At 45.2% G+C, this 22,170-nt stretch overlaps 3 protein-coding genes across 8 annotated transcripts in view; 1 reads left to right on the top strand and 2 right to left on the bottom strand.

Annotated features, from left to right (window-relative positions):
* ERICH5 (glutamate rich 5) overlaps positions 1-106 on the bottom strand; it is a 12,812-nt gene extending 12,706 nt beyond the window's left edge. For both annotated transcript variants that reach the window (XM_014965190.1, XM_014965189.1), the window contains exon 1: positions 4-106. In XM_014965190.1, the coding sequence (XP_014820676.1) occupies positions 4-73 (70 nt within the window). In that variant the 5' untranslated portion in view covers positions 74-106. The remainder of the gene's footprint in view (positions 1-3) is intronic.
* A 7,820-nt stretch (positions 107-7,926) lies between these two features.
* RPL30 (ribosomal protein L30) lies at positions 7,927-11,833 on the top strand. Its single transcript, XM_014965539.1, has 5 exons — positions 7,927-8,056; positions 8,150-8,206; positions 9,176-9,321; positions 10,286-10,416; positions 11,666-11,833. The coding sequence occupies exons 2-5, from the start codon at positions 8,186-8,188 to the stop codon at positions 11,713-11,715; spliced, it is 348 nt and encodes a 115-aa protein (XP_014821025.1). The 5' UTR covers positions 7,927-8,056; positions 8,150-8,185; the 3' UTR covers positions 11,716-11,833.
* A 1,521-nt stretch (positions 11,834-13,354) lies between these two features.
* The window catches only part of MATN2 (matrilin 2), a 69,761-nt gene continuing 60,945 nt past the window's right edge, over positions 13,355-22,170 (bottom strand). Inside the window, exons 23-27 of one of the 5 annotated variants that reach the window (XM_014965535.1) lie at positions 21,666-21,818; positions 17,137-17,208; positions 16,474-16,584; positions 16,134-16,229; positions 13,355-13,694 (exon numbers count right to left, since the gene is read on the bottom strand). In XM_014965535.1, the coding sequence (XP_014821021.1) occupies positions 13,639-13,694; positions 16,134-16,229; positions 16,474-16,584; positions 17,137-17,208; positions 21,666-21,818 (488 nt within the window). In that variant the 3' untranslated portion in view covers positions 13,355-13,638. Of the gene's footprint in view, positions 13,695-15,482; positions 16,230-16,473; positions 16,585-17,136; positions 17,209-19,830; positions 20,018-21,665; positions 21,819-22,170 lie in introns of those variants that run through there. The other 4 variants (XM_014965537.1, XM_014965534.1, XM_014965536.1 and 1 more) reach the window with 4 other exon arrangements.

The following is a 22,170-nucleotide window of genomic DNA, read 5'->3' as shown; positions in this document are numbered from 1 at the left end:
CACCCCGCGGCGGCGGCCCGGCGGCAGTCGGCGGGTCCGGGGGGCGGCTGCGGGCGCTGCTGGAGCAGCCCATGGCGGGGAGCGGCGGCGGCAGGAGCTGCGGCCGCTTCCCCACCGCCCGAGCCCGGGGCGGGGTGAGGAGGGGCCCGAGGTGCCGCCGTGATGCACCGAGCCCGGGGGGGTGGCCCCGGCCATGGTGCTTTAAAACACACACACCCATACCCACACCCACACCCTCCAGCCAGGTTGGGCACGGAGCAGGAGACCCGTGTGAGAGGGTCCAGGGGCTGGGCAGCGATGTTAGTGGGCTAGAAGTGAGGTTTAGTGGGGTTTAGAATCTTTAAAGTCTCTTCCACCTCTAACCATTCTATTAGGCAGACTTGGGGCCATGCTGATGGTTGAGGGTCCGTGAATGTGGTTGTGCTTGTGATCCTGAGGTGGATTGGGGTGGGGTTTCTTTAGGAGCCCCAGTGCGGACCAGCTGGAGAGGAGCGTCAGGACTGGGCTATGTGCATGTACAGACACCGTGCTCTCTCTTAGCCTCCCGGGTGCCTGTGCCTGGATACACGCATCAAATCAGAATCATCTGGGTCAGAAGGGACCTTCAAGGTCATCTAGTCCCCGCAGTCAGCAGGGACACCCCCAACTAGACCAGGTTGCCCAGGGCCTCGTCGAGCCTCACCTTGACTAATCCAAGGCTGGGGCCTCAACCACCTCCCTGGGCAACCTGTTCCAGTGCGCCACGACCCTCATAGTAAAGAACTTATTCCTAATGTCTAATCTAAATCTGCTTTTCTCCAGTTTAAAGCCATTAACCCTTGTTCTGTCATTGACAGCCTTTGTAAACAGGCTCTCCCCAGCCTTCCTGCAGGCCCCCTCAGGTACTATTAGGTCTCCCCGGAGGCTAATAACGGGGGGCTCAGCCTCGCTACTGGCCCTCCCCATGAACGGGAACAGCAGCGGATGCATCTGTGGGACTGGGATGGGGAGTCCTCTGGGGTCTCAGCAGCCGGGAAGGCAAGGAGAATCCCCAGGTCGCAGAGTCCTCTGGACCCAGCAGCCACCTGTAACATCCCTCCCACCAGCCTTAAAGGTAAAATAAAGCTAATGTGATTTTTACATTTGCATATAGGCAAATCAGCAGATGTCCAGGGAAGTCTAAGTGCCTTAGAAACTTTCCAAAGAGTAAGAATGAAGAATGTTTACCCTGTATTTGTTTGCACAAGCAGGGCCAGTGTATTTTATTTATTGCACCCAAGACATGTTTCATTATGTCCTTCACAGCAATCACCCATTCTTGTAAATATATGTTTGGTTGTTTTTTTTTTTCCATCCAGAAACTTGTCCAGACAAAATGTATTGTCTTTGGACATTTGTCCAGGGTTTATTGATGTCCTGAAGCCAAGGTGGGGCAGCAGCAATAACTCCACCCAGACTGCAAGACACATGGAAATCCTGGACATATGGTATACACGATGGGACCTGTACTACCCCTGTAGCACAAGTGTGAAGCTCTGGTACACATGGGAAAGACTGATGGAGATAAGGTATGCATTGTATGGGTATAAGGTGTACCCTGGAGCCATCAGAGCCACTGTGTGTCACTCTGGGAAATCACCTGGCAAATGTGTGAGGAGCAACAGAGAGGGAATACACCATGTAGGCCTAAACACATTAACTTCTGCTTCCTCAGCTTGAGTTCATTTTTGGGGTGCTTTTTAAAAATAAAATAAATAAAAAAAACCCAAACTGTAGGCTGTATAGATTTGTCTGTGGCTGTATATAAGATTTATATAAGATAGGCACCCACCTATTGCCTACAAACTGGGATGGGTTGTGCTGCCACGGGTATGAAAGCAGAAGATGAAAGGATCCCAACAGCTGAGGAAGCTGCCCGCAGACGGCACATACGTAAGGGAGGGATGACAAACATATCTGACATCCCACCTTTCTTCCATGATGTTCTTTCAGAGAACAAAGCAAGGTGGCCAGGCCACCAGGACAGACTCATTGAGCACCAGGCCCTAAGGAAAATAAAAAAGGGAAAGCCACATTCAGTTCCTTCTCCTGCCTGGGGAGCTTTGTACCTGCTTCCCTCTGTGTCCTAGCCAAAGGGTGAGCTGTGCAGAGTGCACCCACCATTCATCTTACTGAAACAGTGGAGAAAGGAATTCAAGATTTACGAGGCCAGAGCAAGGGAACACGTGTGGGCACGTATCAGCAGCCAAGGGCACTCGCCGGCGGGGCCAGGGCTGCGCTGTACTTCATGTTCTTAAACAGGCCTTGGATAAGGGACAGAAATAGGAATGAGAACCCAAAGGCCGTTTGGCAGATGCCTCCTGGAATCACTAAATGATAATTTCATGGTCTTCTTCCATCCTCCCACGAGTAAAGGAGAAGTTGCATCTTTTGAGCAGGAAGACTGGACGTAACGGAGGTGTTTGGACCTTAGAAAATGTACATATCTTCTTGTACTGGCAGTATCTTTAAGCTTGCTACACACATATGTATATATATGTATGTATTTATATTTGCATATGTTTATGTATGTGCATACACACATACTTCCTAGCATCCTTTTGCTGACTGAAAGTATATCCCCGTTGTGCAGATATCCAGGTGTTCATGAGAGACAGTATTGAACTTCAAGATTTTCCCTATTCCCTAATGAGATAACCTTTCTGCATTTGGCCCATTTTCCTCTACAGCTTCCTCCCTCCCTTCCTTCCTTCCTTCCTTCCTTCCTTCCTTCCTTCCTTCCTTCCTTCCTCTCTCCTTCCCTCCCTCCTTTCCTCATAGTGAGGCCACTGGGAGGGTGGCCAAGGAGAGGTTTGCATCTGAATCCAACAGACCTGTGCATTACTGGGATCCCAAATTCCCAGCAATCTGGAAGAGAGCACTGCATTTCTCTGCCTGACGACCCAGGGGACAGCGTGGTGCATGACCCTGTGAAAATGGGCTGAACGTGTTTGCGTTCGCTGTAAATGCGGTGATTATCAGAGAGCACAGTCTGTCACTTTTAATAGCCCTGACAAGTGCAAGAGGAGAAACTAATGGCTGCAGGTGTTCCCACAACATTGTTGTGTAACTGTGCAGAGATTTGACAGGACTAAAACAGTAAGAATGGGATCGTATTTTTACATATTTTCATCCTATCGAAATAGCATGTTTTGGTCATATTGGTGAAATAAAGACGTAGGCCTAGCTTTTCAAAAGATGACCCTTCTTTTTTGAATTGAGTCCTTCAGGGTTAGTGTGGGTCCTCTGGCACGTGAAGGACAATAAAGATACGCTGCCTCCCCCTCGCAGGGGGTTTTGGAGGGCTCAAGAATTCCCCCTGAATCCCATCCCACATTTTCTGGTTCTTTGCTGGTCAGTACCCATTATCCTCTCAGGCATCCAGCAGCTCCGGCAAGGAGCAGGTCCTGAGCTCTACCCATGACCTGCTGATGCTCAGGGAAGCTTCAGATGTCCCCCTGCATCCCCAGCTGTCAGGGTCATCCCCACTTTCTCCCAGGGTCAGCACTGCTGCCGTTTCCACCTTATGAAGATCTCAGAAGTTCAGAGAATTTAACAGAATAATCCTCCCGGGCTGTGCCCTTAGGGCATCCACCTACTGCTCATTTTTTAGACTTCAGTATTAATTTTTGCTCTTTCTTCTTTTTCCTTTCTTCTTTCCATTCTTTTCTCTCAGGTAACTACACACTGCCTACAACAGCACAGGTAATTAGCACACGTACCTTTTTTCTTAGCGCCTCATTTTACTGTCCTCAGCTCACGTGTCATTTTTAGATGGGCAATGAGACCACCCTATTCACAAGGATGAGTTCCATTGCGTTTGAAGGGGTGATGTCTGGGGTTCTCTAACGTGGAGAAAAAGTTGCTTTGGGATTTCTCAGCAGAAACTCGTGTGCCTGTGCTGCATGGACAGGTCTGCACCTGCAGGAAAACGCATGAACTTGCTTCTCTGTCCTCGAGTATTGAGGCCACCATGGCTCGCACTGTTGTTTGCTGATACACTGGCGTTGGTGTCAGCTCCCTTCTGATTCCTCCTTCCCGGCCACCCATGTCCATCCCCAGCAGGACATCCCACCGGCTGTGTCAGTACTGCTGTGGGACGTATCACCAAACCAAGCACTGGCTTGGCTTAAAAACAACTCTGGGGGAAAAAAAAAGGCTCAGGATGGGAATTCCTTCAGCTGCCATCTCTGCTGAAGTCCATGTATCATGAAGTGGTGGCCCCAGCTAAAGGATGGCCATGAGAGTGTTACTCCAGTCATGACTCAGGAATCTGTGATTGCATGTCCAGATTCAAAGAAAATAAGGCTTCTTTATGCTCTTAGATATTTTCCGTCTTCTAGATCAATTAGAATTTCTCAGATACACTGAGTTGGTTTCATTTTCCTCCAGGCCCAAAATGATGAAGTTGTTATCCCAATTTTTGGGAAAAGTCAATGCTCCACCAGGGGCTTTTCTCCCACTACTCCCGCTCTCCTAATTCCTGCCTCTAACTTGTGCTTTCTTACCCAACCTTATCAGCACATTTTAGGTGGGGGAAGGTGGTGAGACATCTCCTTCAAGCCTACTACTCTCCAGCTTTGAATTAAATTATCTCCCTCTCCGTTGGAAACCCTGTCCCGGCCCTCTCACTAGGCAAGCGCAGAGTAAGGCCAGGGTGGGAGAAGCAGCAGGGAGGAGTGGCCCTGCTTTCCCCATGTACTCTCCATTCCCTGCTTGCTCATCTCCACCAACAAACTGGGCACCAGCCCCCTGGGCCAGAGTAACACCCAGGCGGGAGGGCTGGATGGGACCACGGTGGCTGCTGTTCGTGCAGGGAGGAGTCACGATGCTTTTCCCGAGGTTGCCAACTGCCCCCTGGATCTCTCCGTCTCATAACTTGGTTTTAGAGATGGAGACATTGTCTGCAGCTTCCCTCCCTGTTCCTTATTTCTGCTGTAGCACGGCCCCGTGGTAGAGGGGGCTCAGCATCCCCTGCGGAGGGTGCCTGGGTGCCAAATTCTCCCTGGCGTGCCTTCCCCCAGGCTTTAATTCTCTAACACCTGTGTGGTAAATGCCTGTCCACTCCCAGCTGCTGGTTTTAACAGAACTGCACTATGTTGTTCAAGGAACTTTGATGCGGCCAAAGCTTTTCCTTCCTCCTGTAGTGTTGCTTTCACCTGACCCGGCCTGGCCCTTTGCCTTTATAAAGGACATTTTACAGACCGCAGGCCCCAGGAGTGACCTTCATGGCCACAGAAGGGAGATTTGGGGGGTGAGAGACAATAGTGCCCATTTCTGTGTGTATTCCCCCTCCCCCAGATCCTTTTTCCACATAGATTTAGGGACAGAATTTGAGGTCCAATGACCAAAGTGTTTGTCAGAAAGTTTTTTTAGGAAAGGCAGGTTTCCTAAAAAAAAAGACACATCACTGAAAAGAACTAGTTTATAAAACTCTGAAGGAAAGTGTCCCACTCTCTCCTAATTCGAGAGGAGGTTGCAAGGGTACCCTTGAAAAGAGCTCCCTCTCCTGGAGCTGTGCACCAACATTTTGCAAGATCCTAAAACATGGCATAGTCAGTCAAAAGGAATCACACCTGGGACTTCACAAGGCCCACCGAGCTTTATATTCTTTTGCCAGGATCACATCCAACCAGGTAAAAGTGTAAAGAATTAAAAACAACGTCACAATTTGATGGTAGCGATATGACAACAGCAATGCACCCGAGTGCTGGGACACAGAGAGGAGGAGGAACAAGAAAAGAATGAGATGTAGAATGAAGTTGACTTTTCGGGGGCCAATGAAAATACCAGTTGGAAGTACACTTCAAAATGGATTAAATTATGCTCTGTAAAGGGCTGAAACTTATTTTGTTTCAGTAAGTGAAATTGGACTATAGGGACACATCAAAATGTAACATTCTTATACTATACTATATGTACTATCTATCATACATATTTTATTTATATGTGGTTAATCTAGAAATTATTCCCAGAGGGCTTTACAATTAGAGATGGACCAGTGTTTGAGTTTCACCTGGGATGTTTAAGCTTCACTTAAGTTTGGTGATATTTTTTCTAACATGCCTTTATCTCGTCTTTATCCTAGTGTTAGCAGCTTAGATTTTAATCTAGGTGCTTAAATTGATCTGCCAATACCTAAGGTTGTTACCCAGTGTCTACAGAGAAAAAAAAAATAGTTGGGATGCTGGTGTGCATTTTGACCAAAGGCTGCTTGTCCCAGGCCAGCCACCACTGAGAACTTCATGTCATAGCCAGCTCGTCTTGTGTTCAGTGTGCTGATGACACCAAACTGGGAGGGCTGGCTGACACTCCAGAGGGCTGTGCTGTCATTCAGCGTGACCTGGACAGGCTGGAGAGCTGGGCAAAGAAGAACCTAATGAGGTTCAACAAGGACAAATGTAAGGTCCTGCACCTGGGGACGAAGAACCCCAGGCACCAATATAGGTTAGGGGTGGATCTTCTGGGAAGCACTACAGAGGAAAAGGATCTGGGATTCCTGGTGGATGGCAGGATCTCCATGAGCCAGCAATATGCCCTTGTTGCCAAGAGGGCCAATGGAATTCTGGGCTGCATATGGAGAAGTGTGGCCAGTAGGTCGAGGGAGGTCATTCTCCCCCTCTACTCTGCACTGGTCAGGCCACAACTGGAATACTGTGTCCAGTTCTGGGCTCCCCAGTTCAAGAGAGACAGGGAACTACTGGAGAGAGTCAAAGTAGGGCAACAAAGATGATTAAGGGATTGGAGCATCTCCATGATGAGGAAAGGCTCAAAGAGCTGGGGCTCTTTAGCCTGGAGAAGAGAAGGCTGAGGGGAAACCTCATCTATGTTTACAAGTATCTGAAGGGTGGGTTGAAGGATGATGGAGTCGGACTCTTTTCAGTGGTTTCCAGTGACAGGACAAGGGGCAACGGGCACAAGCTGGAACATGGGAAGTTCCATTCAAATATGAGGAAGAACTTCTTTGTGGTGAGGGTGGCAGAGCCCTGGAACAGGCTGCCCAGGGAGGGTGTGGAGTCCCCTTCTCTGGAGATTTTCAGGACCCGCCTGGATGCTCCTGAGTGCTGTGCTCTGGGCAACCCTGATTAGCAAGGAAGTTGGACTGGATGATCTCTAGATGTCCCTTCCACCTCTGTCAAATCTGTGATTTTCAAGCTGATGGTTTCCAGAGCCCGCAAGGGGCAGGAGGAGGATTCCCTGCACTGTGATTCCAAAACTTCAGGGCCAAGCCTAAACCTGCAAACACAGGTGGCCTCAGGCCCAGAGCTATTCCTGAGCTCAGTGTCATAGAATCACAGAATGGTTTGGGTTGGAAGGGACCTAAAGATCATCTAGTTCCAACCCCCCTGCCATGGGCAGGGACACCTCCCACCAGACCAGGTTGCTCAAAGCCCCATCCAGCCTGGCCTTGAACCCCTCCAGGGATGGGGCAGCCACAGCTTCTCTGGGCAACCTGTGCCAGTGTCTCGTGAAGAATTTCTTCCTAACATCTAACCAAAATCTCCTCTCTTTCAGTTTAAAGACATTACGCCTCGTCCTATCACTACACTGCCCGATAGAGCCCCTCTCCGCCTCTCCTGCAGGCCCCCTCCAGGCACTGGAAGGCCGCTGTGACTCCCCACACGGGCCCTGCGGCAGAAGTGACATCCCCACAGGGGAATGGGAGGCTCAGGCCCCTTGGGACTCTCCCTTCAAGGGGCTTCCTTGACCGGTGCCCGGAGCCTCCCGCACGGCCGTGACAAGGAAAAGGCGCATTTAAAATCGCTCCGTGAATACACGAACTAGTGAAGGGGAAAGCGGGGGGGGGGAACGACCACACAGACCCGAACACCCTCCCTCTGGCCCCGGCGCCATGACGGCCCCCCGCCGCGGCACGTGACGATGGCCCCGCCTCCCCCCGCCGCGCATTGGCAGCCGGAGGGAGGCGGCGCGAGGGCCTCCTCGCGCGTCTCGCGAGAGCCGCGGCGCGTGGATCCGCGATGCCTTGTGGGAGCTCGGTCCTTTCTGGCGGCCCGGCCATCTTGGCGGCGCGTCTCCGGTGAGTGGGGCTCGGCCGGGGCGGCGCGGGCGGGCGCGGAGGGGGCCGTTGCCGGCTGCTAACCCCTCCCCCCCGTTCATCCATCTCTTCCAGGTACCGCCCGACCCGACGCGACGTGAGGCAGCAAACATGGTGGCCGCGAAGAAGACGGTGAGTGGGAGCCGGCCGCGCCGGCTTCACGTGGCGGCGGCCCGGCCTGCGCCGGCAGCGGGCTGTGCGCGGGAGGGGGCGGCGGAGGGGGGCCGTGAGGCAGAGTGGGCCCCGGCCTGGTCTGGGGTGGGGGCCGGGGGCGGCGGGAGGCCCTGGGCGCGGCCGGAGGGGCCTGTCGCGGCCCTGGCAGCTCGGGCCGTGCTCTCCTCGCACAGGCTGCCAGCCGCGCCCTGCGGCCGCCTCCCCCCGGCTTCTCTGCCCGCGCTTCCCTCCTGTGCGCTGTCCCGGCCTGATTACAGGGGTCCTGTGCTGGATGGGGGAAGGGAGAGCTGGTGCTGAGTTCCTAGTGCGGGTGGAGCTCGGCTTCTGCGTTTCCTGGCGTGTTCTGGCCTTTCTCTTAGAGCGACTCTGGCACCTGGGGGCTTTTGGTTAGATGGTGGAGTTCTTCCTTGCAAATGCACTTGCCTGTTGTCATCAGCACCACGGTCTCACGTTGGAATGTCGGCTTATATTGCATGTGGCTGCTTGTTTCAGCTAACCGGTATAACGCTGTTAGGGTGCACCCTAGGAAGAGACATGTTCCAAACCTGGCCTAGATTTGGAAGGCAGAAGTAGTATTTACTTGGACTTGACTAGTTGAGCTTTGAAAAGGCTTATCAAATGCACCCAGGTGTTACTGATTAACGTAGATAGCAGCAGCAATGCTTTAAGATGTATTTTTCTATTTTAAGGCACGTGGGTAAGAGGTATTTTTATTATGTCAGAAAAACATAGTCTCAGCAACCCCTCTATCTACAATCTTTCTTGTACTCACACAGTAGGCTGGCTTTTCTTGTTCTGCTTTGCAAATCATAGGGAAATTATTAAAAGATGGCTTGTACTTGGAATTTCTTCATTTTCTTATGTTTTTTGCTGTTTTGCAAAATGTAAAGTAATGTACAATAATCCCTTTCTACATCTTTTTTTCAGAAAAAGTCCTTGGAGTCTATAAACTCTAGGCTTCAGCTGGTTATGAAAAGTGGTAAATATGTGCTAGGATACAAACAGACTCTAAAAATGATTCGTCAGGGCAAAGCCAAGTTGGTCATCCTAGCCAACAACTGTCCTGCTTTGAGGTAAGTAGATGTATGGAAAAACCAATTCTCTTCAAAACTCGGGCAGGTTCTTTAGATGAGCACAGCATGTATTTCGTGTTAATTGCTACAGTGAATTAGTAATGCAGAGTACTTACTGGCATGTTCCAGAGTGCTGTGAAATAAAAGTAATGGGTTGTTTGGTGTATAATGATTTCAGGTCTGGGTGTGTTGAAGTGCTTCCCAACATTTTTCTAGCTTTCTAATTTAAATTGGCACTGATTTAAAATATTTGAAGCACACAAAATTTGTTGTCCAAGTAAGTTATAAATTTAGGTTCCTGGCCAGTGAAATTGCTTTTTTGAGAATCAAGTCTTCACAAACTTCCTTACATTTTCCTTGGGTTTTTTTTTCTGGTCCCTTTTTGTCTTCAAGGGATACTGTCAGATTCAGGAAAGTGTAAATGCAGAAAACCAAAGTCAGATGCTTGAGAAGTGACAGGACTCTTATATTGGGCAACATGTTAGTGGGGATCCCAAAAGTAATTGAGGAACAATATTAACCACATATTAACGTTAATAATATTAAGGGAATATTCATTCTTTTTTTTTAAAGAAATAATACAGATTTTCTTTCACAGCTAGTGGCAGTCAGGTCTCTGGCTACTGAGTATCAGCATTAATAGGGGTTGTTGTTTATGCACTTTGGCTTAGCTCCTACAACCTTTTTGAAGGCTGGAAGTCCTGAAATGGGCATGTGTAGGAACAACCTTAAGGATTTGCTCTCCAAAAGTGGGTTGCTGTTACATACCATCAGCATCCTTCTGGATAAGGGTTCCTGAGCCACAGCACAGTAGTGATGTTGTCTGGGAAGGGACAGATGTGTTTGTCTGGGTGGGAAGGAAAACTGCAAGGTTTAAGTGTGATTGGAGTTAAAGCTGCTCTAGCTTTATTAGGTCAATCAGAATTGTTTGTCAGTGCTGTAACACCTAGTTTTTGAATTTCAGGAAATCGGAGATCGAGTACTACGCCATGCTTGCCAAGACTGGTGTCCATCATTACAGTGGCAACAACATTGAACTGGGCACAGCCTGCGGGAAGTACTACAGAGTGTGCACGCTGGCCATCATCGACCCAGGTAGGTCTCCTTTGCAGGGTAGTGACCAAATGGGTGTGTGTCAGTCGTTCCTCTGTCCACCTGTGAGAAGCAGCACTGAGCAAGTAATGTGCAGGGGTGATGACACACTTTGCTGTCATTTTCCATCGGGTTTAATTCTGAATTACAGTTTTCTCTGACCAAGGTCCTGTTCTTTTGTGAGTCCGAGGTTCTTAGAACCTGGAATTACTGCTGCTTGTATTTGTGCGTAGCTCCCATTCCTGTGAGCATGCATTTTGTCTACCTTGGTCTGTGAGGAGGTTTCAGTGGCTGGGAAATAACTTTATGGTACGTGTTTCTGAGCCCATCAGCTAGAGTGTGAGCTACTGCAACATGCTGTGGGCATCAGCCTTGTCTGACTGTTTTTATCTAAGACAAAGGATTGTGAGTTGTTCTGCTTCCCAGAATGTTATATATAAAAATAACTTATATGCAAGTGGAACTAATCCAGGGCTGAAAATGATATTAAACATTTAAAAACTGTAAATCTGTGTGAAGTTACTGTGGTTTGGTAGCACTCTTTGTCCCAGAGAGTTGCTCAGGTTCTTCATATAGACTGCTAATTAAGCTACTTCTCTCTTTCCAAAATGTTATAACAAAATAATCAATTTTGTTCTCTGTTTGTTGACCAAATGGATTTAATGATTTCTGTAATAACTTTCACTGAATGTTCCCCAAGTGACATTGGTTTGAATTCACTATTTTTTCAGACAACTTTTATTTAGTTTGCTTGTATTCAAATACTAGCTGTAAGCTTAACTTTCAAAATATTACTTTTAGGTTTGATTTAGGGGGCACAGGGGGCTAACTGTGAGCTAAGGAACTGCAAGGAAATATTGTTGCTATGTAATGTAATGCGAATATTCTCGCTGTCCTGATATTTTGGTGATCAGGGGAGGCTAGACATTCGCTAGATTAAAACTATGCATTGTGTCCTCCAGGACTAGATTGTTGCTCTAGTACTGGTTTTGTAAATGCTAGTGACAGGTACATAATTATCATAAAAACACTGTTCATTGACTAGCAAAATACAGTTACAAGTGTTGTTTTTATCAACCCGTGAAAATTACTTGCTTTTTTCCTAAACAGGCTGTCTTTATATTGCTCTTAAGTTGTTTTCTATTTGTAGAATCAGTGTGTTGTGTGGTTTCTTTGTTTCTTGACTTTTTGAATAACTCCTGAAAACACCTTTCTGTGAGCCCTCTTGTAACAATATATTTTTGTTTTACAGGTGACTCTGACATCATTAGAAGCATGCCAGAACAAGCCAGTGAGAAGTAAATGCTGTAAAGGTGTTATTTCTACAATAAAACTGGTTACAGATCTGTTTTAAGAAAATTTTGTATTATACCTTTGCTGGTTTTAGGGAACAAACTATATAAATGAAGATTCATTACCACTGCTGTGTTTCCTCTTCTGTTAGAAATAATCTTCACAGGACAAAACTTGCCTGTTTCTTTCTCTAGAAGTTGTGGATGTTGAGAGGTAAGTGGAGTAAGACTTGATCATGGCAAGTATGGCACCAAATCTCAACAGGCTAGGGCTCCCTTAGTTTTTGGGTTTGGACTGCTAATGCAAAACCAAATCATAATGCAAGGTACAGCAGCAAATTTGGGATGTTGGTGGGGTCCCCAAGGGGTTTACACTAAGAAAAATTTATGAAATCAATCACAAAATACTACTGCAGATTATCCCCTTTGTCTTTTCATTCCAAGAGAATATGTCTGTCAAATAGAAAATAGAGTAGCTGCTAGGCATCATACTTGCAGTAAGATACTAATTAACTTTTCAGCTGATTTTAAGTTACTCTTTTTTTTTTTTTTAATTTTTGAAGTTGTGATGTTAAAAACAGAGGAGTTGGTGTTCTCAAGTCACTGTTGCTGAAGACATTGGTATCTTACAGCTTGGTGCCTGTTCTGTGTGTGACCATGAGTGCTGGCTGTTCCTTCTTACTAGGGATTATTAATTAAGGTGCCAGTGCTTGCTGACATGCAATAAGAGAAACACCTGATGATAATCAGTATGTACCAGTATCCTTGCAGGGGTTGCATTTCCCAAAGTATGCCAAAGCATAAGGGAGCTTTTAAAGCTTGCTGCTACGTATCCACACACACTCATTAGCTTATCTGAGATCGCTTAAATCTAGTTTGGCTGCAACTAATTCTGCTTCTGGTATAGAGTGGGTGCAGCTGTGTATTCCCATTTGGAGATAGTAAAGAGGCAAACCAATGGGTGTCAAAGCAAAGGAGGAAGCACTGGTGTCTCTACGTATTAAGCCACAGATATGGACAAGTTCAAGAGGTAGTTCAGATACTGCTGTTAGTGTGGAAGTCAGCAGTGAAGTGCAGTTGCTGCCAAGGGGAAGGAGTAAAACTTGAGGGCACTTCAGTTGGCCTGAATGGCTGGAAGCAATTTGCTGGTTTGGTTTGTGTATTAGTGTTTGACAAACAGGTGTACAGTTAGTTGTATTGCCCGAAGAATGATTTAATAATTAAAATACTAGTTGCATTCAGGAAAGTTAGGGGATAGCTTAATGCTGACCGAAGAATGGTGGGGAGAAGTTGCATGGTCTGGATGTGGTAAGAGAAAAACAACTTGAAACTTTGGATTCTGATACCCTGAGAATCCATCAGACTTCCCACTTGCCCATTACTTTCACAGTTTGAACACAAATGTATAAATTTGTTTTTACTTCTAACTGATTTCAGTAGTTCACTCTGGTTGTAAGAGTGTAAGTGAAACCTAATTGCTGTGAATGCTGTCCCACTTAGTCTGTTTTTATATACATATGCATATGTAGAGCTATATATATCCACACAGAAAGGGTGCTTTAAATCCTAGCAGAGTGAGTGGAGAAGGGAAATACAGAAAAGGAAGCCAAATAAATTCATACCCTCAAAGTACTCCAAAACATGGAGGTTTCACTTCAAAAAAATAACAGCATTTTATTATTTTGCATAGCTTATTTCAGTTATTTAGTTCTGCTTAATTAGAATTTTTGCTAGTTACTAGATTGCTTATATATATAAAATTTTCAATATTTTTTATCTGCAATCAATGGAAGACAGAACACATAGTATATAGATGCAGGGATCCAAAATACTCTCTCTCAGTCTCAGACAAAAGGATTTGTAAATTTACTTTAAACCAGTTTAAGAAAATAGCTCTGACAAGTTTGTGTGTATAAATATACAGTGTATATTTTTATCGGTATTTTAGCCGGTTTTCCAAGTCTTCCATTCTCTTCGTCATTTCTTCCAGTAGACAAAAGTTAAGGAAAGACAGCTCCTGATAGCATGTGTTAATAGAAGAACCTGATTGCTGTGGTCTGTAAACTTGTTCGTTTCTTCTCTTTGTTACTCTCTGACTCCCAGTAGTTTTTAATTACCCCCCTGTACTTTCTTGTTCTGCTTTGATCACCCGAGTTGAGAGAGCTGTGTGAAGCCCCGTTCATTAATGAGCATACCTTGACATGGAGTTCAGGCTGCAGCTTATTAAAAAGGCTGGTGGTTCTGAAAACTTGCCATCTTTCTTTATTTTAAAGGGGAAGCTAAATCTTTATCCCAGTTAATGCTGTTTAACAAATGTTTCACTTAATCACATGGAAAATTAGATGTAAGCTAATGGTAGATGATAAAACTGTCTGGAGCTCCATGACTGCAGCAAGAAAATCTGCTCGTGACCCTATACTCCTGCCCTGTGGCTGTGTGTGTAGGGAGCTGTTTTTACCAAGCCAGTGGTTTCTGGATAGATGTGGAGTAGAGCACAACAAGCTCTGTGGGCCCCCCCAGAAGTGAGAAGCTGTAGCAATGCAAAGCAGTGTGCAGCATGGCTGTCCTGACATGCACCTCCAGCTGACAGCACTGCTGTGGCTGCTGCAGGAGGAGGTCTGATCCCTACCGGCTGCCTGACCACCTCCCCGAGGTGGTGGTCTCAAGGCTGGAGCTAGGGGAGGCTCAGAGGAAGAGGGGGACCCAGCATCAAGGGAGAACTGAAGGCCCACCCTAAAAGGACTAATTTGCTCCACCCCACTCTTTGCTTGTTAGTCTAGTGTCTTGATTTCAATGTTTTGGGGTCTTACGTGGGGAAAAATGGACATCTGGGCATATAAAAGTGGAATCTTTGACAAGGGGCTGTTAGAAATTGGTTAGGGTAGAGAGGCAAATTGAATTCAGCCTCGGAGTTTGGCCAGAATGGCCATGTGCTACCCTCCCCCCTCGTCGTATTGATGAGAAGAATACATCTTTGTGCTAGTAAGAAGCAAGAGTGGGAGTCCTTCAACTCTAAGCAAGAACAATCACAGGGTTGCCTGCTCAATTTGTGAAGCCAAAAAGCACGTGTTGGTAAGCCCTCTTCCATTATGAGTAAGTTCAAAGTTCCTCATAACCCAGCTACAGGAGATGACAGTAAAGATGCTAAGAGGGAAGAAGTGGTCTTTCTTGTCAGCATCTGGGTTGGAAGTGCATGTGGAACATGGATAATGCTCTAAAGGATGTGGGAAATGATCTGGAGACTTTGGACAAGTCCCTTCAGAGCAGTATAAATGATGATGAGCATTTGAAGCACTTAGCAATGCGATGGCTTTTCCCCCCTTTTTGAATTAATTCTACTTTGCATGGAATAATTTAAAATGAGTGATCAGAACATGTTTCCTTAAGCTACCCATGAAGGATTCACTTGAGAAGGTGGAATACATAGTGCTGCTGTCACACAAAATAGCTGGAGGTAAGGTCTGAACTGGTAGACAATGTTTTACAACAGGTTAACAGTCCTCTTTGGTCTCACCTGCTGTCACAACCCTCTGGATGGACCGTTAACTCCACAGGTTCCTCACTCTGAAGCTGTTCTTGTCTAAGCAGCACGCTGTTCCGAGCTGTTGGTGTCACTGCACTCTCCTGTGCAGAAAATAACTGCTTCTTGATCTTGCATACAGTTACAAAACTTAAATAGAAAATGTGATGTCGTCTTACTATTTATTTGTTTGGGCAGAAGCAGCTTTCCTGAAAAAAATACATGAATTTACTGTGTAAATATTGCATGATGCAAAATATTGCAAGAAGTTTTATTGCCAATTTGCTGCTGTTGTCTCCTGAGTCACCTGGTGGATCTTACAGATAGTGTAGAAGCTTCTGTACTAACAGCTTCATTGAAAAGACAAACTTGTGTGTGTGTGTGTGTAAAGCTATTGATCTCCACTTTGCCAATTTTTATTTGCGTATTTGTTTATGCAAAATTAATCAGACCTCAGTCCTCCAAATTCCTCTTCATGTGGCTTATTGTTTTAAATGACTCGCTGCATCAGGCATTTCAGAAGGGAAAGGTCTCCTGTGTTCTGACTCCTGTAGCCAGTAAATGCTGTTTTGGTACCATCTGAAGAATTAATTCAAAGCAAAGGGTGTTTATCTTGAATTTGCCCTGCCATTTCTTTGCTGTCCCTGAAGGTGTTTACTGTTAGGGATTATTAAAGTTAAGATCCTTATATATCCTGATATTTTGGTCCCTTCCATGAAGGAGAGGCATATTTCAAGTCTTAAAAGCTTTGCTTCTTGGAGATTACATTATCTATGAAGTAGTTTAGCTTTTCATTGTAGTAAACTGATTTGAGCTATGGAGGCAGCTTAGACTTGATGTGTTATAATTATCATTTCTCTTAACCTGCCCCCCTTGTCTTATATGTGAAAAACATTCTGAAAGGATATATCGTTGGGTGAGTCTTTGTACTTCATTGGTTGCATAGTTCTGGAACGTCACAAGGTTTTCACATTTGCACTGGTCTTTATCTTTTGAAGCTTTTGCTGAAAAAGAGAAACAGTGAAGCATAGACTAAATGCTGAATAAATCCAATGGGGTGGGGAGGAAATGACAAGGACTTGTAAATGCAGAGCAGGTTTAATAGAGCTTCCTGTTCTCAAAACAGGTCAACATCCAAAGGAATGCTCTGGGGCAGATTTTGTAAATTTGGTAAAACAGCACATTGCACTTAGGCCTATATATTCAAAGAGCAGTCTGGATTATTCTAAACAAAGGTCACCTGATTACCTGTTGTTCTTGTTGAGTGAGTGTGACTGTCTTCAAAAAGGTACTTGTGGTGTACTGCAAGATTGGGACAGGCAATGACATCTGTGATGGCTATTGTGGTTGATTCGGGTCCTGCAGGAAACCCCCCAAAAGTCTAAAAATCAAGCCCACTTAATCATACGGTATTTTTTTCTACTCACATGCAGTTCTTAATTAGTGAGTAATCTCACTGATTGCAGTGAAGATCATTCATGGAGAAGACTAGGGATACAAAGATGTGAAGGAACCGAGCCGTTAACCTGTATTTACTGTATATAGGATTTAAGTTGTAGGTTGCAGAATTGAAAGGGAGTTGTGAAGGTTCCTGTGAGAAACAGAAGTGACTGAAAGCTGAACATGCTTTAAAATACCAAGCATAGCATTGAAATACAAGTTTCCCCATGAAGTAATTCATTTGGATGGTATAAGGAGCATGTGGCCATGCGTTTGTTACAGTGCATCTCAAATTTAGTTGGTGCAAAGCAGATTTGAATTTGGAAGGGAGGATGGCTTAGGGGGTGGGTGGGAAGGGGAATTGGGGCAAACGGAGAGGAATTGTTAGGGTTCTCTACAGAAGGCAGCGTGAAGCAGCAACTTAGTATTGATCAAGGGAGACAGCAGAACACTTGAGTTAAAACAGCCAACCTGAAGGCTGTAGACCAGTCTTGTGAAACCTCCCAGATGCTGGATCCTGCTGGTGAGCTGACTCTCTCAAGGCTGGTAGAAAGAAATTGCCGCAGGAAGTGAGATCACAATAAAAATGTTCACATTCCCTAGAAATGGAGATGTTTTTTACCAGTAACTCTGTGTTTCTGTCTCATTCACATGGAGAATGCCTCATACCTGTGCTGTTTAGAAGAGGTCCAGTGTTGTTGCTGGAAACTCCAGGACTCACCCTTCAACTCAGGTTCTCAGAGGAACTCTTCCTAACCCAGAAGTGCTTTAGGAATAGATTAATAGTAGTGAAGCAATCGGAAATGACAGCAACCCACTTTGTGTCCTTTAGTGAAAATTCTTGCATGTTTCATTGTCATCCATCAGTCCTTTGGGGTGAGTAAGAATAAAAACTGCTTGGAGATGGAAGAAATTTCTTGCTCTCCTTCAATTTTCTGCTTTATAATAGAAAATACTGATCAGGGAGTTGGGAGTGTTCAGGTGAGAGGGGCACAGTAGAGTTTATTTGATGCACCCCAGTTATAAGCAAAAATACAAGTTTCTAATTCATGAAGCGTGGGCTTTAAAATGTAGGAATTTATTTCAGACTCCACATGCCCATCTTTTTAGTTAAAGGGTGTCTGGAGAGAAATGGAAATTGTTGTATGTGTAGGATTAACCGCTGAGTCGTTCTGTGCAGTACCCCATGCTGGCCGCAAGAGGGTAGTGCAGAGGCAGCTTGGGTTCTTTTCTAGACAATAAATGCTTCACCTTCAATTAACTGTGGAGCCCTTAATGGCCCAGATGAGCTAAAGAACATACATTTAACAACCACACGACTTGATCGACTGTGCCAGCGGGATCGACGGAGCATCTGAGACTCCTTCCAGCAAATATACCCAGACTTTCTTCACTGAAAGTGAACGTGAGGGTAAACGGTGATGGTGCAAACTCCTGATGAGCCATGAAGATGCAGCAGGGAAGTGAAAGATGTTTCTTGGCCCTGCAGGTTTGGGATGTCTGTTGGTGTAGTGGATTTTGACAGATGCACAATAGTATGCAGCTGTGCTAAGGTGCACTGGGAAGGAGATGAGACCCTCTGGGTGGGAGCTGGAACACCTGAGCACGAGGAACAGGGGATGAACAGAGGTGAGTGGTTGATTAAGAAGACCAGAGTGGTGAGCAGATAGATATATACATATATGTATATCTCAAAAAGTCTGTGTGGGAACCAGCTGGTGGAAAGAACACAGACTTTGAAGAAGAGTTCAGGGCAGAGAGGTGTGGGGTGAGGTGATGAGGTAAGGAATGAAACAAACCGGGTGAGGAGTCTAGCAGAAGAATGATCACCTGGGAACAAGGATGGTGAGATTTCCAGTGTAGGAGGGAAGAAATGGGTAGATGAGCCTTGAGTGTTTGACTCTGGGTAATGACTTGCTCTGGAAGTCTAGAGGCTGTCTAGGAAGGGCAGAGGAACTAACCTGAAAAGGTCGAGCTTTGGACACTGGGCTGGTATAGACACGTAATCAGAATTCAGATGTGAGGGACAGGAAAGAAGACTGATGGATACAGTGGTAGAAGCATGGCAGAAGGTCTCTAGTTGGGGATGGGAACTGGGCATTTCAGAAATCCCTCTTCAGGCTTCAGAAACTGGTTGGGGCCCGAAGATTTCTGATCTTGTCACCTCTGTGAAGTTGTGCATAATCAGACAAGTAGCGACAGAGGCTGCTAACTCTGAGTCCCTTGGTGAAGTCAGTGCAGTGAACAAAAATATTCAGATTTGTTGGGGAACAATGCTAAAGTCAGGTATTTTTTTTTAGTGGTCTGTTTTCTAACAAACCATTAGTATTTTGTTAGGAAAAGCCTGTGAGAAAGTGTTCTTCAAAAAAGCATCTCTTCAATAGCAGTGGCTGACTATTTGCAGCAGTGAAAATGATCCACAATTTGGAAAGAGAACAGAATGTTAACCAGCAGGCTGCTGAGGACTGTCATCTGATCAGGAATGGGGGCTTGTGACAAAAATAGTATGTGACCATGTAATTAAAGGCTTCCATAATGCACATGCTCAGAACAGGGGTGAAGAGGCAATCATGATGAGTGTGTATTATATATGACATTGCTGTAGCCTCGTTAGTGCTTCTGGTCAGATGAGAAATGAACATTAACCAAAGCGATGAATGGGAACCTTCTAACTGAATTTCTGACTGAATTGCCCTCAATAAGAGGTAAAAGAGAACCACCTTTTTTTTTGTTGTTTTTGTGTTTGTTTTTTTTTTTTTTTTGTTTGCTACTAGTCATCAAGAATAATAGTGAGCAGCAGCTATTCTACAAGGCTGATGCTTTTTTTGCAGAATAAAAGGAAAAAAAACCTTACCCCAAAAGAGATTTGGAGGGCTCCTGCTTTACTTGGAAACATGCAGCCCATCCACAGCTGGGACTGGGAGTGAGAGGCTTTGTCAGTGGAATCCATGAGGTTCAGAGGGTCTCCCACTGCCCCCACAGGCTGGAGCCTCAGAAATCCTCAGTTAAGGACCAAGTCTGGAGTAAAAATGAAATTACTGCTGATGCGAAGGAGGTTTTTTTTTTTGTTTTTTTGTTTTTTTTTTTTTTTTTTTTGTTTGCTACTAGTCATCAAGAATAATAGTGAGCAGCAGCTATTCTACAAGGCTGATGCTTTTTTTGCAGAATAAAAGGAAAAAAAACCTTACCCCAAAAGAGATTTGGAGGGCTCCTGCTTTACTTGGAAACATGCAGCCCATCCACAGCTGGGACTGGGAGTGAGAGGCTTTGTCAGTGGAATCCATGAGGTTCAGAGGGTCTCCCACTGCCCCCACAGGCTGGAGCCTCAGAAATCCTCAGTTAAGGACCAAGTCTGGAGTAAAAATGAAATTACTGCTGATGCGAAGGAGGAAAATACTTTAGGCTGTAAACTGAAACAGAGGAGGAAAAACCAACAAAGGAATTTTCTGCTTGTGTAAGAGGTTTGGAGGCAGAACGTCTGGTGGAGCGAGTCGATGAGCAATAGGTAGTCCTGGAGTGTCCAGAAAAACAAGGCTGGGTCAGTCCTGAGTTCACAGGTGTGAGGCATTGCCCGTTGGTGAGAGAGGAGGAGGAGGAGGACAGAAGCCAAGGGACACCAGCTCTGCCCGCTTCCTGGCGGTGTAGTGTAGGGACTGCCACAAAGGGGCAGGATTTACTTATTTTTCATGCGGTAAGTAGTCAGGATAAAAGAAAAGAAAATCGTGGTTGCTAAACACTGCTGTGGGCACCTGAGGGATGCATTTCCATCCCCGAGCTCTGGGGTTTGCTAATGAGTGAGAATTATTACGCCGGTTGCCAGATAGTTTTGGCTTTGGCATCTCCCCAAGCTTTTAAGATGACATGCTGTCATCAGCAGATTATCTGCCTAATAAGAAGGTTAATTTAACAGACTTAGTTCCACGTTATCGTAGTATTTTTGAATTTCAGAAAGATCGAACTAGGACTTCTCAGGACTGAATCACAAAGAATATACAAGCTAGAAAACATTCTTGGAGTCTTTTTTTTTTTCCAGATTCTTCCTTGACATCTGTATGAGGCAGAATTGTGCTGCCAGCCAATTTCACACAGTATCGTTAAAGAAGAAAATAAAACCTGTTGGCATTTAATTCTAAGAAAAACAACCAAATAGAAGCTAGTGAAAACGAAATCATCTTGTGCAATTCTAGTGCTATGACTAATGTTATTCACAGCGTCGCTTCTGAATTTTACTTCAGGTACCAATCCAAATGTACAAATAATACCGAGTCCTGAGAATTTGTGAGTGGGAGAGACTTGCTGTCCTCTCTCTGGCTGACCAGCTTTCATCCCAGCTCACGTTCCCCTGTCCCCTTGCAGAACTTCAGCTGGGAATGTTTATACAGAAGCTGCTTGTGCCAGAGCGAGGAAGGGTGCTTTCTGGAAAAACCTTCCACTTCTGTGGAGCGAAACTTGGAGCTTATGCATAACTGGGATCCATTCTTTGTAGCTGTGAATGTATGTTCAAGGAACTATTTTTAGTCTTCTGTAAATACGCACAACAGCTCTTGATGATTTGTTTTGCTGTGGTTTAGGTTTTTGCCACTGGTAATTTTTTATTCTCATTAAGACATTAAAAATCCCTGATTATTTTCCCACATTCCTAGTGAAGTAGATCATGCTCCTTTGGCAGGGTGGGGTTTGGTGCGTGGCTGACTTAACTGTAGAAAAAGAAAGGGGAGGGAGCAATTGATTCTACTGGGCACAGAAGTGTACATTTTATGCAACCTTTATGAAACTAAAGGAAAGACAATTATTATATGTCTTTACGTGGTGATAGATTAGGGGCATATATTCCTCACATATTAAAGGGCAGAAAAATTACCGTGAGCAACTTATGCTTTGCAATATCTGACACCAGTGATCTATGACTTATAGTATGACACTAGTTATACTTTTAGGTCTGCAAAAAATCTATAAGCATTCATTCCTCTTCTATCTCAATGAAAGTGGAATACTGTTACCTTCACAGATTCGGGCTCTTAGCTCTTCGCTTATGTCCTCCATAGCTGTGAAATCCTCAGCATAAAAGAGATGTTTATATGATGGCTCGGAAGCAATTTCCAGCAGTTCTTCCTCAATTGCTTTTCCTATTCCAATGGCATAGATAATTATACCTAGATTCAAAAGAAATTGCACATAATTATTACATCAGCAGTTCTAAACCCTTGCTCCTCCATGAAAGGAAAATATGAGCATTAGTCAAGAAAGAGAAAGGGAGAGCACAAGAAATGTATGTGCTCTGTAACTTCAAAATCTGTTTTGAACAGGCTTAATATGCATTAGGTTTTGAGAGATGTGCAGAAACTCTCTACTTGGCTGTAATTTTATAGATTTAAGTTAAAGAGATGACGGTTGCCTGGCCACTACTGATAGTAAATGAACCCAGAAAGATCACTGCAAAACAGTGTTTGTATGTCTCTCTATACATAGGGTGTGTGCAATAAAGCTGATTACTGGATTGATGGG

Source organism: Calidris pugnax, unplaced genomic scaffold (genome assembly GCF_001431845.1).
Source record: "Calidris pugnax isolate Ruff unplaced genomic scaffold, ASM143184v1 scaffold41, whole genome shotgun sequence".
Classification (NCBI taxonomy): domain Eukaryota; kingdom Metazoa; phylum Chordata; class Aves; order Charadriiformes; family Scolopacidae; genus Calidris; species Calidris pugnax.
Note: the sequence above shows the minus strand (reverse complement) of the source record. Positions and strands in the feature narration are given on the sequence as shown.